Source organism: Diadema antillarum, unplaced genomic scaffold (genome assembly GCF_040938485.1).
Source record: "Diadema antillarum isolate AM-2024a unplaced genomic scaffold, OU_Dant_1.0 seq00000927_RagTag, whole genome shotgun sequence".
Lineage (NCBI taxonomy): Eukaryota > Metazoa > Echinodermata > Echinoidea > Diadematoida > Diadematidae > Diadema > Diadema antillarum.
In genome coordinates this window covers 1,142,979-1,161,631 of record NW_027271778.1, presented here as the reverse complement: position 1 = coordinate 1,161,631, position 18,653 = coordinate 1,142,979, and the positions used below count along the sequence as shown (strand labels likewise).

The following is an 18,653-nucleotide window of genomic DNA, read 5'->3' as shown; positions in this document are numbered from 1 at the left end:
GTACAGGCTACTACGTTGTAATAGCGTTGCTTAACCTGCCGCGTGCACGTGATCTTCGTCAGGGACTGTCAAAAGAGTTCCGCGCTGCGCGGATTAGGTTCCAAGTGGCTACATATTGCTACCAATAGTAGCAATAATAGCTAGAAGGTTAGATGAAATATTCTGTTGGTATAATGTACAGCTACTGTCTTTTTCTAGTAAAGAAAGAGCACACAAATGAATAATGGGACTCTACTCTTTATTAAATCTTCATTCACTAAACTCCAGAAATCGATTGTTAGTGAAGGGTAACCTATTAGACGTGCATTTGAATTTTACACATTGTATAGTTGCATCGATCAGTATGACTTAAAAACTGGAATTACGTCTCAAATGCCAAGTAATTTTTAATCAATTCAATTCAATTCAATTCAATTCAATTTATTTTCATATTTCTCAATGAAGAAATGTACATCACTAATAAAAACATAGTGAATCATAAAATCGGGCTTTGATGCACAGTAAATTAATGTAAGCATGTAAAACATAGCGGTCAATCATTGTGCGTTTGGTTCTATGACGTATAACGCTATAAGAAATATGATGGAACCTACACGTAGATCCCAAATTCTGAACGGTGTAAAGCCTGGAGCACGGATGCAACGTAGGACCAAAATAAAGAAAAACAAAAATGAAAGGCAAAAATACATGGGACACTAACAGAATCTTGTCAATATAAATCATCTTATCATTCGAACAAAGACGATTTGAACATGTAGCTGCATGCCAATCTTGTTCTCATGTATCCTTTAAAAGAAAATTCAAAGCTGCTTTCCCTAGTATCTTAAGGCATATGTAACTCATCCATCATTTTGACGCGAACTACATATTTTGATCTTTGTGCATATCAAAAATAAAACCACGATAAATCAATAAAATGTGTTGCCCTCCTGACCTTTGTATCCTGTCATTTACATCTGGAGGGCGTTTCATCAACGAGTTCGTAGGAGGTTTTCACCGACAAATTTGCTATCAGCCAATCAGACGCAAGGATTTACACTGACAACTGTTAAAAGCTAATGAAATCCTTGCGTCTGATTGGCTGATAGCAAATTTGTCGGTGAAAACTCCGACGAACTCGTTGATGAAATGCCCCCCCCCCCCCCCCCCCCCGGAGTACATTTATAATCCTCTATTAAACGTGTCAGTGAAAATTTTCAAATTTAGCAATATCTTCATAGCCTTATACTAATTCACACCCGTATATCAGTATCACGTGTATGAAGCTCCATCGCTCTACCATGGAGGTACAATCATCATTGCCCAAACCGCGGAAGAGAACTCTTACTTCCAGAAAACAGATCGCGGTTGGTGCAGACAGCTACAGTGCCAAATGATTTGTACACGCGTACACACACACACACACACACACAGGGATACGGCGCAGAACTAGACGTATTCGACGAAAATCGAGGCTTTTCCTGCTTGCGTAATGAATATTTATAAGATAATTTCTCGCATGGCTACGAAAAAAAAAAGATACGTGCGGACCAGAGCTAGCTGCTCCACATCAACCACGGAATACCGGTCTGGAGTGTAAGTGGAGGCAGCGAAACAGCAGCAGCGAGGGGCGGAAGCAGCAAATATAGAGGTATTGTACGTGAAACTCGAAATGGAAGCAGCGAACAAGCAGGGGCGCATTGGCAGAAGCAGCGAAAAGAAGAAACCACAGTGAGAAGCAACGATATTAACGATACCTGCGCTTCAGAACAGTATCCGCCAGTGTTAGGACACGATCTGCCGGCGGATACTGTTTTAGAACAAAAAACGCCGCGGAACGCTATCTGCCGCTACACCGGCAGCCCGAACTAGAAGTTGTTTACAGGATTGACAGCGCGTACGCGTATGCATGCAATTCATCAAAGGAGCCGCCGCGCGCACAGACGATCGGCAATCTACCATAGGATTACAGGCAGTGCAGTTGTACTGAAGTAAAGGAAGGAGGTGTATCTCATTTCAGCGCTTCCTATTGGCTACATTCTTGAACCCATTTTATAATCTTTCTTATTGTTTACATCACTTTACACCCACCCGCTAATTACAAGTATAGCAGGAAATGTATTATCATGTCAAGTTTTCAATTGAAATGTTTTACTGTAAATAATTGTAAGTATGTTCATGTTTCATGCTATTCATAATATCTTACTTAATACTACCTTTTAAGAACCTTGTATAAGACAGGTATCAGACATGATTAGCATTCACGCTATTTCCTGGTACCTTTTTCATGCATGTGTCTTTGGTTATGTACACTGTATTATGCCATGTAAACACGTGCATATAGACAATTAACTTCAACTTCAACATGTATACATATTAAACATACGTTCAGCAAAGTCATATCTTATGTGTACATGTATAAGGACACTGATGCACACCTTATTAAACTATCTAATTTACATGTGCGGCTACAATTCAAATACACGTAATACATCGATTCTGTAATCTACTAAGTACCATCCTTCTCCTTCATTACGTGATTACTATACCTGTACAATCTTCACCCGCCATCGCGCTTGACTGACACGATTTTCATGTCGTGCTAAAGATATTTCGCTTTAATGACCTCAGTTACCAGCCATCCCAGTCTCTGATATACGGTATAGCTTTACCTTGACCCCAACTACCCACATGAAAAAAAAAACTATAACAAACAACAAACACAGGAACAGAACGAAGATAAACGAGACAAAAATGACGTCAACCTTTGTGTGCGAATACCAGCTCAATTTGTGCTTGGTATCATCCCATGAGCGTGATGATATTGTGACTTTAAAGGCATTATATACCATTTTGCAGATGAAACAAAAATCGAGCTTTAATAGTTCTTCAAAATAGGTCTCAAATGTGAGTCATAGAAACAACCAATGTGAAAATGTTAATCAATATAATCAATGTTAAGTATTGTAAAGTATACAAAATGTGCACAAGAGTTATAAATTTGTTTCTAGAATAAACCGTCTACAGTTATGATTTATTGAGAAAAATAGAGATATCTCCTTACATTTTAGGTTTTATTGCAAATTTTTCATATGTAGGATGTTTTGTGATCCTACCTACTGACCTACACAATCATGTGCATCAAATATGATAACTCAAACTCATTCTTAAATCACTGCTCCCAATGGTAAACAATACACTGTGTCATGTAACGCTGGAATAAGCGCGCACACACACACACACACACACACCCAGAGAGAGAGAGAGAGAGAGAGAGAGAGAGAGAGACGCAAATAGCTGTGCCGTGACCAAGCCCTTACCAAGTTTGTCCTATACAGAATACAAAAAGACCAACAAAAGATAAATTTTGACCAGGTAACTTTTCACCGCCTTCCCTCCTCTGCTCATCAAATCACTCATCAAGAACTATACCCGTATCCGTCATTCTCGGAAGTTTTAAATGAATAGGGTCAAAATATTAACAAGTCTATATTAACAAGTATATATATATATATATATATATATATATATATATATATACACTCAGCAAAAAAAGTAAGTTCCCCCCTAGCATTTGTGGATATATCTCAAAAAGTATTCAACCGATTTTCATAATTCAAACGGAAATGGATAAAGAATTTCATTACTCATAACATGAGTGGCAAATCATTGCCACCAGATATCATTATTGGTGTGAAAAAATGCATTTTATGTCAAAATGCATGGAAACAAAAGTTGCACTTTAGTGATTTGCAATGACTTTTACACAAATAATCAAACAATCACTCATGATTCTGAACATTTAAGCATGGGTTATTGCATATTTCTCTATCTTTTTCTTTTCATGAGCATATAGTGAAGTATTTGATAACTGATATGTCCACCACCCGCAATGACCAGCCGCCATCTCCTCCTCATACTGTTAACTAAAGTTTGTACTTGGCGCTGCTCAATGTTGGTCCATGCTCTCTGCAAGATGCGCTGAAATTCTTGCAGTGAAGTGTCATCTTTCAACTTCTTGCTCGCTTTCCACTTAATGATATCCCAAAGATTCTCTACTGGATTACAGTCAGGGGACCTTGCAGGCCACTCCATACATTCGATGCCATTTCCCTCAGCAAACTGATGTACAACTTGAGGGCATGATGCAAAATGCCCACAGACACATTAATGTGATCAACCTGAATTGGAATTACAAATCACATGGCTTCTACCAATATTTTCATATTGAGAAGGCCTATTGTTCAAAAAGTATGCATAACATCTGTTTAATAGGGAAGCACATTGTACCTGAAGAAATTCCTGAGAATTACACAATTTAAAAAGATCATTTGATTTACATAGGAAATGTATACAATATGCTCTCTATGGCCTAAAGTGCAACTTTTTTTCCCATGCATTTTGACATAAAATGCGATTTTTTACACCAATAATGATATCTGGTGGCAATGATATGCCATTCATGTTAAGAGTAATGAAATTCCCTATCCATTCCCGTTCGAATTATGAACATCCGTAAAATACATTTTGAGATACGTCCAAAAATGTTAGGGGGGAACTTACTTTTTTTGCTGAGTGTATATTATAGTGCGAGAGATCGTTCCTGTCCCAAATGTACGCGGTGCCTCATTGTGGGTAGCATAGTTATAGTGAAAGAAATTAAAAATCAGACAGGCCGAAAGCTCGATTAAAAGGGAGAACAAGATCGAGAACAACGTCCGCCTCAAGTCTAATTTCTTGCACTCTATATTATATACATACATACATACATACATACATACAAATACTTATATATAAATTTACATGTATATATTCTTTGTTTTGTTTTATCTCATTTTACTTTGGACACACGATACATGTACCACCATTCACCGTTGTTACTAAAAGCGATGTTTTTCCCGTCTGCAGTTCCATGATTTCAGTCCTACCCTTTAATCCCCCATCACCTTCGGTCCTATACGTTATTATCTGTGCCTATCAGTTCTAGTCAGTCTATCCAATGACAAATCCATTGATCTGCCCTTTACGCCTGACCGGGTAGTCCTCCGTTCCAAGAGAGTAGATTTGCGAACTTTTCATTCCAACTCCTGAAATACAACGTAATGTGCGCGGGTCAGCCACTAGTTGTTTATAAGACCGTCACATTAGTTTTTGACATCATGTCGACAGAAGAACCAAAAATTTTCCAGAGAAAAGAAGAAGAAAAAGAAGAAGAAGAAGAAGAAGAAGATAAGCCATCACTTTAACTATGGTTAATGAGGAAAAGCCATCGCTGTTCAGTCGTTCATATAATTCGTCGTCGGAAATGTCGAATTCAATCGACAGTTGTCGTGACCCGAAGCTCTTCAGTCCACTACGCTACTGGAAGAACCTGCTCATTGTCTCCATCGCGTTCATGCTGACGTTCATTGCAAACGGCGCGCTTGCAAATCTACAGAGTAGTCTAAACTACAACGCTGGGATTGGGGTCGGATCATTGTGTGCCATCTATGTAGGACTTATCCTGTCAAGTTTTATCACACCCCTGGTCGTGTGGCTGCTGAAAGTTAAGTGGACGCTCGTGGTTTGCTGTTTCTTCTACGCCTTGTACTCGGCAGCTAATTTTTACCCAGCGGCATACACACTCATTCCTGCCGCCGGGTTACTGGGACTTGCCGCGTCGCCGTTTTGGGCCGCAGTGAGTACATACATCACAACCTCCGCCATCCAGCTGGCAGACGTCACGGGCAGGGTTCCAGAGACCATCATCAATAGATTTAATGGCATCTTCTTCTGCTTCCTGAAATTTGGCCATGTAATTGGTAACACTATTTCCTCGGTAGTCCTGACCAACAATTCGACCTCGGTTTCAGTAGATTATTGTGGTCGTGACAGTTGCGGTAGCAACATCAATTTTACCACGATCGAAGGAGGAGCGAAGACGAAGGACAATCAAGTATCAGTTCTCATCTCCATCTACGTAGGAGTCGGTCTCCTAGCAATCGTCGTCTTGACATTCCTCCTTGACAGAATCCCCGACGGGAACGATGAGGATAAAAAATTCAACTGGAGTCACGTGCGTGATCACCTGACATCTGCATTTCATCTCATGAAATCTCCATACTTGTTACTCCTCATTCCTATCATGATTTACAGTGGAGTCGAACAAGCGTTCATAGGCGCAGATTTCACGAAGGTAAACTATCTTTAGAACATGATTGTTTACTGGTGAAGGTCTCTTGCTGTGTTATTTCTCACAAACAAGGACAAGAATTAAATCGTGTTTTCTATGATCTCTCGATCTCTCCGACCTCAGTTGATCTTTATGCGCTTTTTGTTGGCTTATTCGCCGGAACTGTATAACCACTGGCAAACAAGTAACATCTGAAAACACTATTAATAGATGAAGTTTTGAATTATTTGTCGAGAACAAAATCAATATCCAAATACTGTATAACGTTTTCACCGTACAATGGGGTAAACATTACTGCTCTAGATGTATATGGCAAAATCCTGACAATTTTTGCATGGATGAAGTATAGGCCTACCATACCTTTAGTGATGATTGTAGTCATGACAATTTTTTTTTTAATAGACTGATGTCTTCTAATTTTCTCCATTCACAGAATCTACAAAATGCATAGACATGCATAATTACACACATAATATTGCAGGCAGTATTAACAGACTACCTAACTTCGAGGTATATCAATCTGTCAATGAGGTCATTCATTGTCTAGACATAAAGGAAGTAACCAATGACAATAAAACTTGAAGGACTGCAACCATTTCCATCAGTGTGTCTCTATTTGACCAAAAGGAAGTAGTCATGAGTTAATGGCCTTCCGGAATGCCCTTGACTATGATGATAAAACATGTACCCAGAAATCACTTGGGGGCCGGGGGTGGTTATATAACCTGTACCCTACAGAAACTGTTACATCGCATTCTCTTTCTGCCCCCTTGGAGCCATATTTCATTTTGTCTAAAACTATATATATATTCGACCGTTTGAAATTTACTCATAAATCCAGTGTCACAAACATCTGCTCAGAATACACAAAATTTGATAGAAGAGAAAGGGGATACGCAAAATTTAGAGTATCTGCAATACTCAGACGGAGAAAACAAATCAAATTTACAAACAAGCAATGTAATGATAAATAACCTAGTGCTTAATGTTATTTATTTGGACTTGCTTTTATACCAGAGCAGATCTAAAGGTGATTATTTGAAATACCAAATTGCAATTCGTTATAACACTACACTACAGTCCATAGCTAGATATCGTGTATGTTTTCGTCTGTCGACATTGGCAGTTGAGTCATTCAGTAACTACCCTATAGGGACTCACGAATGATAGAGCCACAGCTGTACACAAACATATGAAACTATAGGAACAGGCGTCAGAAAATGCTTAAGCAAAAAGGACATCAAAATTTTGAAAAGCAAGAGACGAAGTTGGGAGAAAAAATGTTTAATACTTTGTTGTTCCTGTTACCATTGCCTTGATTTATATAGTCGTACGTGAGCTGCACAGAGGGGTCAGGGATGGTCGGCTACACCATGATAGCGTACGGTGCCTTTGACGCTCTGGCGTCGGTCATCTTCGGACAGCTAGAGAAGTACACTGGTCGCATTGCTATCTTTATGTTCGGCGGTGTCCTCCATTTGGTCCTAATGGTCATCTTCGTGATGTGGAACCCGCACACCTCGGCCATGTGGCAGATGGTGTTGTTAGCCATGGGATGGGGAGTCGGAGACGCCGTGTGGCAAACCCAGATACAATGTAAGTCTATTCAAGATGAATCGCTCCTTAAAGGGATGATATAGTTTTGATTAAGATGGGGATTCAGGATTTAACTCTTTGCCAGTTAATTATAAACCCCTTATGTGAAATACCAAAGAGCATACAATTCTAGGAGGAAGTCAAAGTTATTTGAGGAAAGTCGGTTTTGAAATGGCTAATGTATCCCCAAATAAGTAAAACAAAGTGATCCTGATAAAAGGTGAGTCCCAACTTTTATTAGGACCTCTTTGTTTTGGGATATCACAGCAATTTCAAAACCAATTTTCATCACGTAAACTTTGAATTTCTCTTAGAATTGTATTCTCTATATTTATAATTTCATATAAGCGGTTTTTGATAATCTGGCAATGAGTTAAAACCTGAATCCCCATCTCAACCAAAACTATGCACCGTCGCTTTAAGTACCTTCACCAATATTATCCATGATCGACAATCAAGCGAGTATAATATACAATATACATACTCTTTTAGATATTCAGGTATGGCCGGAGAAGAGGAATTTAAAAATTTTAGTAACATAACTGGTACTCCATCCCCCAGAACGCAATATTGATTATTTTTGCATGATTGACCTTTCCTGGAATAAAGCATTCTGTTCCAATAACTTTTACTATGTGTACCTTAACGAAACTTCGAGATTCACTGTAGCAAGATATCTTCCCAAAGCAAATTGTATAAGCACACTTATAGTCTACCATGATCTTGGCTTGTCATACCCTCCTCCCAAATTTAAAAAAAAAAGTGTATATTATATATATATCTTAATTTTCAAAACTCTCTTTCTTGGTGAATAAATCTTACATAACACCACACTCCTGACATATACTTCCGAAAAATACAAGAAAGATTTCCTCCATTAAAGTAATATATATAATCACACTATGTGTGTATATGTATGTATGTGTGTGTGTGTGTAGGTGATCTACATTCTTTTTCTTTACAATATTAGCGAGAAATGTTTTATCACAATACTCTAGGTTTGAATTTGTTTTGAAAGATGAGTGACGAATCTGATGTAGTATATAGACAACCAAAACTCCAAATATTCATTGCAAAATTGTCAAATTTCAAACGTTAGATGACATTTTAAAAAGTGAACATTATTTTTCCTCACTTTTTTGTCACATTTACTCCCGTTTTTCAACAGCTATAGTTGGAGTTGTGTTTCCAGATGTTCAAGAGCCGGCCTTCGCCAACTATCGTCTCTGGCAGGCTGTGGGTTCCGCTGTATCATACGCCCTCACAATTCCTCGCGTTATCTGCGTCTCCCACAAACTCTACAGCATGATGGCGTTCCTTATACTTTCGCTCATTTGTTACATCTCTGAGGAATATCTAATTTCGAAGACTTCCACGTCTTATAAAACATATGAAAAATATTGAAAGTATCACTTAGAATAATATAGTCACAGTACAGTAATATTGGTAGCGCTTTATTCCGATATGAGCATTATATAACAATGTATGTTCCTTATATTTTCGCTTGTTTGTTACATATCCGAGGAATATCTAATTTCGAAGTCTTTCACGTCCTACAAAATATATGAAAAATATTAAAAGTATATCACTTGAATATGTGTATATATAGGTATCTACAGTATGTAGTAACATTGGTATCTCTTTATTCCGAAGTGAGCATACACGAATGGATGTGGTGTCATATCGCTTTCAGGCAGATTTATGCTATAACCAATGAGTAAAAATACACACATAAACATCAATGTATGGAGAGTGTAATGAGGAATTTACTTTGAGTAAACGGCGATAAAAGGAAATTCAATGCATTCCGAACAAAAGCTTAAAGTGTAAATATTATCATCGGCGATTTAAAATTCAATTTGTAATCCTTGTAGATTTCCATCAAGAATCATTCTTGCAAAGGTCCATTTTCCATCCTAATGGTAGGATTACTCATAGTTTTGGTACGCACTATTATATTTCATAAAGTAGACCAGTCTCGAATTATGAGAGTATGTGTATGATAGGCAGTAAACACTAAAATATTCATTTATCTCAATAAATCTTAAGTGCTTTAAATTATGTTTTGTTAGTGGAGATCAGATTTATACTGTTTTTGTCATCATGCAGTTACTGTATATATACGCTATATTTCTATGTTTATATGTTGATATATATATGCTTTTTGTTATTTTACATATTTATATATTTACTTCGTATATTCTTGATTGTGCTCGTGATGAACTCGAGTTTCACCATACATGTATATGGCTCAGTTGAGTTGTGAAACTCTTGCCTTGAGAGATCAAATCATATTTCCATGAGATGCACATTCTCAGTAGAAAGAAAAAAATGTAATATAAATACATTGCAAGTAACTACCCTGATGGTTTCCAAGATCAATCGACAGCCAGGATCAAGGTATGTAAATGTATAATTGTACTAGAAGTTGTGATTTGTATGATTGTGGTTTTGCCATATACACACCAACGATCAGTGGCCTCTGAGGTATATATTGGAGATCAGCGATGACGCTGTATGATAACCTCCGTGAATATATAAGCACACATCACTATACAAAAGGGAAGTATGAAAGAATAATGATTGATTCAGATCATTATCCATTCTGCGTATACAGTATAAACACGTTAATTTACGTTTATGGAATGTCTGAGTTTAGTAAATCTACTTCAACTTCTGGTACCCATCTTTGAGAAATCTATACTTACGCCCTGTGACAGATTTGATCAAATATTGTGAAACGGAAGGAAAATCGAACCATGTATTTTAACCGAATGGGAAAAAGGGGGTTACGGTATGAGGGTGACAGAGGAGTGCATCACAATTGCTCTAATGATATCGTGATAATTGATTGTGATAATTTATCGTGAGCTTAAACACAAAACAAAACAAAACCAGCTGTTATTTTTTTTTCCCTGTCTTCCGACATCATGAACGTCATCTGTCTGGGGGGAAAAAAAAGAATTAAAATCCACAAAAATGGGCCTACCCTTATTTTGTATCTTGGGAATTCTCTATATCATTCTTTTACTTTGATTGAAACTAATACATCGACCGTTATGTTCTATTTTTGCTTTTTTTTTTCTTGTAATTCAAGCTGGACATTATAATCTTATGTTGTTATATTATACTTTATGTACTTTCCACTGAGAAATACGACAATAAAATTGATATTGAAATTGAATTGTGACGTGTAAGAATAATTGTATGATGGGATTGACAAGATGAAATAAAGCATGACATTTATAGTATAGTAATACAATGGCGAGGACAACATTACTGATGCCTTATACGTAAATTTCAACTTTTTAATAATTAATATATTCAAAAATTATGCATATGCTTATCATGTACATAATTATTACCTGTCTTCCGATATGTAAAGTGCGTTTTGTGCGTAAGCATGTTCGTGGGCATGTAAACCCATTGTTGAAGTGCAGCAAAGAATAAAGGATTAGAAGTTGCATGGCCCCTGTTGGTACATGTACCAGGAGATCCAACTAGAGATAAGTCAGTGGCTCGATCTGTGCCTATGCAGAACATTCTCAAACATCTATGCACACCGTCGCGCGGTAGTGATATATCGTTTCCTCTTTTTTTTTTTAAATCACGCTATATATATATATATATATATATATATATATATATGTACATACATACATACTCATATATTATGGGCATAATTATTCTTATTTTTACTTCGCGATGTAACACTATAAAACAGATAATATGATAAAACCCTGCATAATTACAATAGCAAACTATACGCATTCTGTCACGCACTATATCCAGATTAATACATGTCCAGATACATACATACTAGTGGGGGTTGGACAACTCGACCGCGGGATAAGTCGTCCCTGGACAACTCGTCCCTACCCCTGGACAGCTCGACCGGGTCGAGTTGTCCAGGGTCAGGTTTGCGATTGGACAACTCGACCCAACTTTATTTGTGCCAGATTTTTGCAGAATAAAACACATTTTAGTCATTAAAATGGCATAGGTTAGTGGAATAATGTATGAACAAATGTTTTATCACATTTTTAAGGCAATTCCTATTTATTTTTTGATGCTGCGAAGCAATATTTCACGGTATCTTCCTTGCTCTGAGAATCTCGGTGACGGAGCTTTTTCTTGTGACGACAGCCTGTATGGTAAGGTGACATTTGTTGAGAAATTTCCATTAAATGCTTATAACCAGCAATAAAATATAGTATTTTACACAGATATATGTGTTTTCTATCCTTAGTGACATTTTCATGAGCAGAGGAATCATTTCAGTATGAAAAATGAAACAAATGTCTACAGTATGTCGATTCGTCTTCGTTCGTACTTGTTCGGTTTCCATATCATGGGACGCGCGCTGCTAGCTAGCTGCTAGCTGAGAGGCTAGGCTGAGCGTGGGGCTCGCTCGCTCCCTGGCCACCAGACCCCCCTCTCACCGATACCACCAGCCCAACTTGTGACGACGCGACAGCCTGTTTGGTAAGGTGAAATTTGTTGAGAAATTTCCATAAAATGCTATTAACCAACAATAAAATATAGTATTTCATATAGGTGCATGTGTTTTCTATCTTTGGTGACATTTTATGGGCAAAGGAATAATTTCAGTAAGAAAAACGAAACAAATATATCTATGTCGAATCGTCTTCGTTCGGTGGATGTCCACACCGCGGCACGCTGCTGAGAGTGGCTCACGCTACCACCGATACCAGCACAACGGGATACCGGCCGCGGGCCCCGCGAGGACTGTAGGGCTGGCAGTCGTGCAGCTCGCTCGATGGGTGGAGCTAGCTGTGTCGCTGCGTAGCTACGAAGTCGACCGTGATCTTTTCTTCGACATTTGAACTAAATTCCAGTCAATGAAACTATTTCATACCTTTCTCTTAACTTTGAACGATGTTATACTGACTAAATGGTTTGAAAAGTGTCTGAAATTTTACCAGCACTGTATTGATTCATAAGTATTAGCCATCAACAACATGACGACCAGTCTTATCTTGCAAGCCCAAATTCTCTGTACTACCACAGACACTACCAACAAGCTATGGAGAACCTGACTCCATATTGATTCAGTACTATGGGGACCAGTACTGTACTGTACTGTCAACAAATAATGGGGAAAAAAAGATAGTGACAAAAAAAGGAAATAAAATTTTTCACTCTTTTTCTTTTACTTTTTTTGTGGTTGGTTTGTTTATTTCTGTTTTTGCCAAAAAAAAAAAAAGAAGAAGAATTGCCCTGCATGTCTTGCATTCATTAAAAAAAAAAAGAAAGAAAAGAACAGGGAGTACATGATGAGGTACTGGCTGTCTTAGCTTGTCTGAAAACTTCAAATATGTAATCCTCTATTTTTTTTTTCTACGCACTTCTCTCTCGGTCTTTGCCGAAGATACTATTTTGAAGAAAAAAAAAATCTTTGAACTTACACTTGAACACTTGTAACACCGGTGATTTCTGACAGTGCTTTTCTGAAGTAGTTGATATGATCTGAACTAACCCTTTTTAAGAAAAAAAAAAGGAGGGATGTTGGAGGGGGGGGGGGGGGGGCATCCCAGGCCTGCATAGAACATCATTCTAATGCCCTGGACAGAGTTGTGTCAGAAAAACAGAAATGTATAATTCTTAATTTCATTTTGTTACATATGCATGATACAGGTTACATTGTCTCTCTCTGTCAAACTCACAGGTACTTTTATTTTACATTGTCTCTCTCTGTCAAACTCACAGGTACTTTTTTTTTCTTAAAATAAGATTATGGTCATAATAAAAAAAAAAAAAATCTGTATGGTACGGTACTTAAAATTTTGTCTTTGCCAAAGATATATAAACCTGCGAAAACTGTTTGACGTTACAGATAGTTCACTACACATTAGTTACGGTGTAACACTATCCTAAGGCCACGTTAAAGTCCATCAAACCAGCCAGATCTCTCTAAACCTTAGTTTCATCACAGAAAACAATGTCACATCTTTCTTCACAACATATTTTGGGTCTGGACATGACTAATTTTCATCACATTTCATTTATCAGGGCATAAACAAAGGTGCATTTTAAATTCCACCTTGTCTTATTTTATATGCCCCAGTTTGATGTGAGCTCATCCTGGTATCTAGATAGAACAACCTCAAATTTTGCTGGGAGAGAAAATGCATTTTAGGTTGATGCTGGCATACATGTAAATACCCATAGAACCACATTCAATTTCATTTCATGAATCCTTACTATCTGTGCAGATCAGACATCTCCCCTTTTGCTTTATATTCCACAATTTCTATCAAACTTTAGTGATCACTTCACTCTGAAAGGTGTTTGCTTGTGTTGTTGCAACAATTTGTTCCAATCAGGTCGTACAAGACAACAGCAATGTATTAGTTGAAAATGTGACAAGCATTATTTGTGTTTGTGTCGTTATCAAGATGCCGTTTCTTGAAGGTGTGGTGAAGGCTAATGAAGCCATAATAATGTAAAGCTACATGTATGTTCTTTTAAAAAATTAATTATGAATGTATTTTAATCTGTATTCATAGTTTTTAGGCAAATACCTCAAACTTTGGTACACATGATGACTGTGATATGAAAAAGTCCATGACACATCTTTGCAGTGTCCTGAATTGGTTGCTATGATAATGGCATAGCAAAAATAAAGGATGAAGCATGATTATAACCTTATCACAGGATACCAGTAATTTTCATTAATTTTGCCACCATTGTTGGCCTCAATAAAGAGAATGCAAGACACTAGGTTACCTTGACATGGTGATGGCCTGTTGTATTATAACTCAGAGAAAACCTCCCAGAGAGAAGGAAACTGGATGGAGACAGGAGTACCTGTATACAAGGTAATCACCTTCATACAGTAATAGAGTTAACTACATTTTGAGGTTTCATTTTGAGCAGAAATACTACCTGAAGCAAGAGGAATCATTCTGAAGGTTACAGCTCGTTATTCGAAAGGTTCGTTATTCCGAAGGCTCTTTAGTCCTAAGATTCGTTATTCTGAAGGTTCTTTATTCTAAATTTCATTTTCGGATTAACAAATCTCGGGAATAACGAACCTTCGGAATAATGCCACAAATGTTAAGACTAACGAACCCTTTTTCATTTTCGGATTAAAGAACCTCTAGGTATAGGGAATTTGCGTGTTTCAGATTAACCAACCTTCAGAATAACGAACAGCACCCCATTCTGAAGCTGGTACAAAAAAAAAAAAAAAATTAGAGTAGTTTGATCCACAAGACTCTGTAAAGGATGGTCCATCGGTCAGTCCGTTGCAAAGTCTTGTGGATCAAAGTACCCTCATTTTTTTAGTAGTACATTGTAAACCTAAATCTTGGCAGGTGTAGCCGCTAAATCACAGGCAGATATGCGTGACACCTTTTCCTCCTTATTGATTGATAACTGCAAACTTTATGAAAATCATGCATCTAATGTTGTGGATTGAAATATATTCTCTCAATTGGCAATTCAGTTGTATGTTTACAATCAGGAGGCCTATATTTTAATGTGTAGTTGTGCAAGACACTTCGTGTGAGTGTCAAAAGATGTCTTGCCACTGTAACAACATTTTTGTACATATAAATCATTAAAAAGTGTAGAATTCTCAAACTACTAGTATGCTGGTTTTCAAGAGATTCAAACAAAAATTGACTCAATATAAAGTTATGCAAGATATATTAGTATACAAATGTATTCGAAGGTGTTTGCCATGATAATTGTAGGCCTTACATGATGGCCCAGGAAATTACAAAAAGACTTACAGGTCACACTTCTCCAGTTTTTAAGTGATTAGACAAAAGTTTAATAGCACACATGTTAGGCTAAATGTAAAGCTGTGTATGCCCTTAGGCTGCGTTAACATAGAAGAATACGGTATACGGTATTTGTTATTCGCTATGCGTCGTCAAGTCGACTCAGTACACCATCACCCGCACCATCCGAATGTCTTCCTCCAACACAACCATCCCAGCAATCTCATTAACAATTTCTAAACTGCATCAGAATGTCAGTCTATATGATTATTTTTGCTAAAGGGCAAATTGAGACCAAAGTTGTCATCATTTCATAAACGAAAGATGGTATACGCTGCTCAAAAAACGAACAAGCGCGATTCCCACTCGGCTTTACTATTCTATGCTATTCGGCATATTCAAATAGTGCCCTCTTACCCGTGTTAGAAAATCCTATCGTTCGATTCAAGCTATTCGCGTGCCCTCGAAAACGCGCACCGTATACCCGAATAGTATACTTCTATGTGAACGCAGCCTTATAGGCCAAATTGCATTTGGGGGGGGGGGGGGGGGGGGGCTTTATGCACTGCTAGCCACCTTGCACCTGCAACCAAATATCCCAGCTGTGGAGTCCTGTTTACATTATAACATTTCAATCAACACTGGGGAGAAAGTGTGTTGCCATGGCAATAGCAAATTATAGCCCTTTAAGTGCGGTAATGGACTAACAAATTCGACTTAATTTGCCATTTTTTGTTCAATTAGAAATTACCAGATATATGGAACACATAAAAAATTGATATTCAAAGTGCAAGATACATTTTTAAAGAGTAAAGTGTGGTGTCATGGTAACAGCACATTTTTGATGGCCTCGAAATGAGGAATGCCATGCAGGGTCATGAAATTCTTTTCCAATTTGTGCACATTCAATCAGTACATATGGTAAGTGTTATGATATTTTTTTGAGGTCAAATAGGCTTTAATGGAAAACACCCATGGATTTATACCCATGGAAAATGGGTATAAATCATCTTGACAATGACATTTCTGGTTTTTGTTTATACTCCGGTCTTTAAAGTGCTATTCAGCAAAATTTGAGGTTGTTCTATCTAGATACCAGGATGAGCTCACATCAAACTGGGGCATATAAAATAAGACAAGGTGGAATTTAAAATGCACCTTTGTTTATGCCCTGATAAATGAAATGTGATGAAAATTAGTCATGTCCAGACCCAAAATATGTTGTGAAGAAAGATGTGACATTGTTTTCTGTGATGAAACTAAGGTTTAGAGAGATCTGGCTGGTTTGATGGACTTTAACGTGGCCTTAGGATAGTGTTACACCGTAACTAATGTGTAGTGAACTATCTGTAACGTCAAACAGTTTTCGCAGGTTTATATATCTTTGGCAAAGACAAAATTTTAAGTACCGTACCATACAGATTTTTTTTTTTTTATTATGACCATAATCTTATTTTAAGAAAAAAAAAGTACCTGTGAGTTTGACAGAGAGAGACAATGTAAAATAAAAGTACCTGTGAGTTTGACAGAGAGAGACAATGTAACCTGTATCATGCATATGTAACAAAATGAAATTAAGAATTATACATTTCTGTTTTTCTGACACAACTCTGTCCAGGGCATTAGAATGATGTTCTATGCAGGCCTGGGATGCCCCCCCCCCCCTCCAACATCCCTCCTTTTTTTTTTTCTTAAAAAGGGTTAGTTCAGATCATATCAACTACTTCAGAAAAGCACTGTCAGAAATCACCGGTGTTACAAGTGTTCAAGTGTAAGTTCAAAGATTTTTTTTTTTCTTCAAAATAGTATCTTCGGCAAAGACCGAGAGAGAAGTGCGTAGAAAAAAAAAATAGAGGATTACATATTTGAAGTTTTCAGACAAGCTAAGACAGCCAGTACCTCATCATGTACTCCCTGTTCTTTTCTTTCTTTTTTTTTTTAATGAATGCAAGACATGCAGGGCAATTCTTCTTCTTTTTTTTTTTTTGGCAAAAACAGAAATAAACAAACCAACCACAAAAAAAGTAAAAGAAAAAGAGTGAAAAATTTTATTTCCTTTTTTTGTCACTATCTTTTTTTCCCCATTATTTGTTGACAGTACAGTACAGTACTGGTCCCCATAGTACTGAATCAATATGGAGTCAGGTTCTCCATAGCTTGTTGGTAGTGTCTGTGGTAGTACAGAGAATTTGGGCTTGCAAGATAAGACTGGTCGTCATGTTGTTGATGGCTAATACTTATGAATCAATACAGTGCTGGTAAAATTTCAGACACTTTTCAAACCATTTAGTCAGTATAACATCGTTCAAAGTTAAGAGAAAGGTATGAAATAGTTTCATTGACTGGAATTTAGTTCAAATGTCGAAGAAAAGATCACGGTCGACTTCGTAGCTACGCAGCGACACAGCTAGCTCCACCCATCGAGCGAGCTGCACGACTGCCAGCCCTACAGTCCTCGCGGGGCCCGCGGCCGGTATCCCGTTGTGCTGGTATCGGTGGTAGCGTGAGCCACTCTCAGCAGCGTGCCGCGGTGACTGTGGACATCCACCGAACGAAGACGATTCGACATAGATATATTTGTTTCGTTTTTCTTACTGAAATTATTCCTTTGCCCATAAAATGTCACCAAAGATAGAAAACACATGCACCTATATGAAATACTATATTTTATTGTTGGTTAATAGCATTTTATGGAAATTTCTCAACAAATTTCACCTTACCAAACAGGCTGTCGCGTCGTCACAAGTTGGGCTGGTGGTATCGGTGAGAGGGGGGTCTGGTGGCCAGGGAGCGAGCGAGCCCCACGCTCAGCCTAGCCTCTCAGCTAGCAGCTAGCTAGCAGCGCGCGTCCCATGATATGGAAACCGAACAAGTACGAACGAAGACGAATCGACATACTGTAGACATTTGTTTCATTTTTCATACTGAAATGATTCCTCTGCTCATGAAAATGTCACTAAGGATAGAAAACACATATATCTGTGTAAAATACTATATTTTATTGCTGGTTATAAGCATTTAATGGAAATTTCTCAACAAATGTCACCTTACCATACAGGCTGTCGTCACAAGAAAAAGCTCCGTCACCGAGATTCTCAGAGCAAGGAAGATACCGTGAAATATTGCTTCGCAGCATCAAAAAATAAATAGGAATT

General features: G+C 37.7%; 1 protein-coding gene across 1 annotated transcript; it reads left to right on the top strand.

The window, feature by feature from the left end:
• Positions 1–5,227: 5,227 nt before the first annotated feature.
• Positions 5,228–9,151, top strand: LOC139741391 (protein unc-93 homolog A-like). The gene is made up of 3 exons (XM_071651974.1): positions 5,228–6,154; positions 7,480–7,747; positions 8,916–9,151. Exons 1-3 carry the CDS (start codon positions 5,228–5,230, stop codon positions 9,149–9,151), a joined length of 1,431 nt encoding a protein of 476 aa, XP_071508075.1.
• The last annotated feature ends 9,502 nt before the right edge of the window (positions 9,152–18,653 follow it).

Excerpts from the sequence above, each read along its gene's own strand:
- LOC139741391 (XM_071651974.1), top strand. The coding sequence starts at position 5,228 with ATGGTTAATGAGGAAAAGCCATCGCTGTTCAGTCGTTCATATAATTCG. Across the intron at positions 6,155-7,479 it reads TAGGCGCAGATTTCACGAAG|TCGTACGTGAGCTGCACAGA; the intron begins GTAAACTATCTT and ends TGATTTATATAG. Across the intron at positions 7,748-8,915 it reads GTGGCAAACCCAGATACAAT|CTATAGTTGGAGTTGTGTTT; the intron begins GTAAGTCTATTC and ends GTTTTTCAACAG.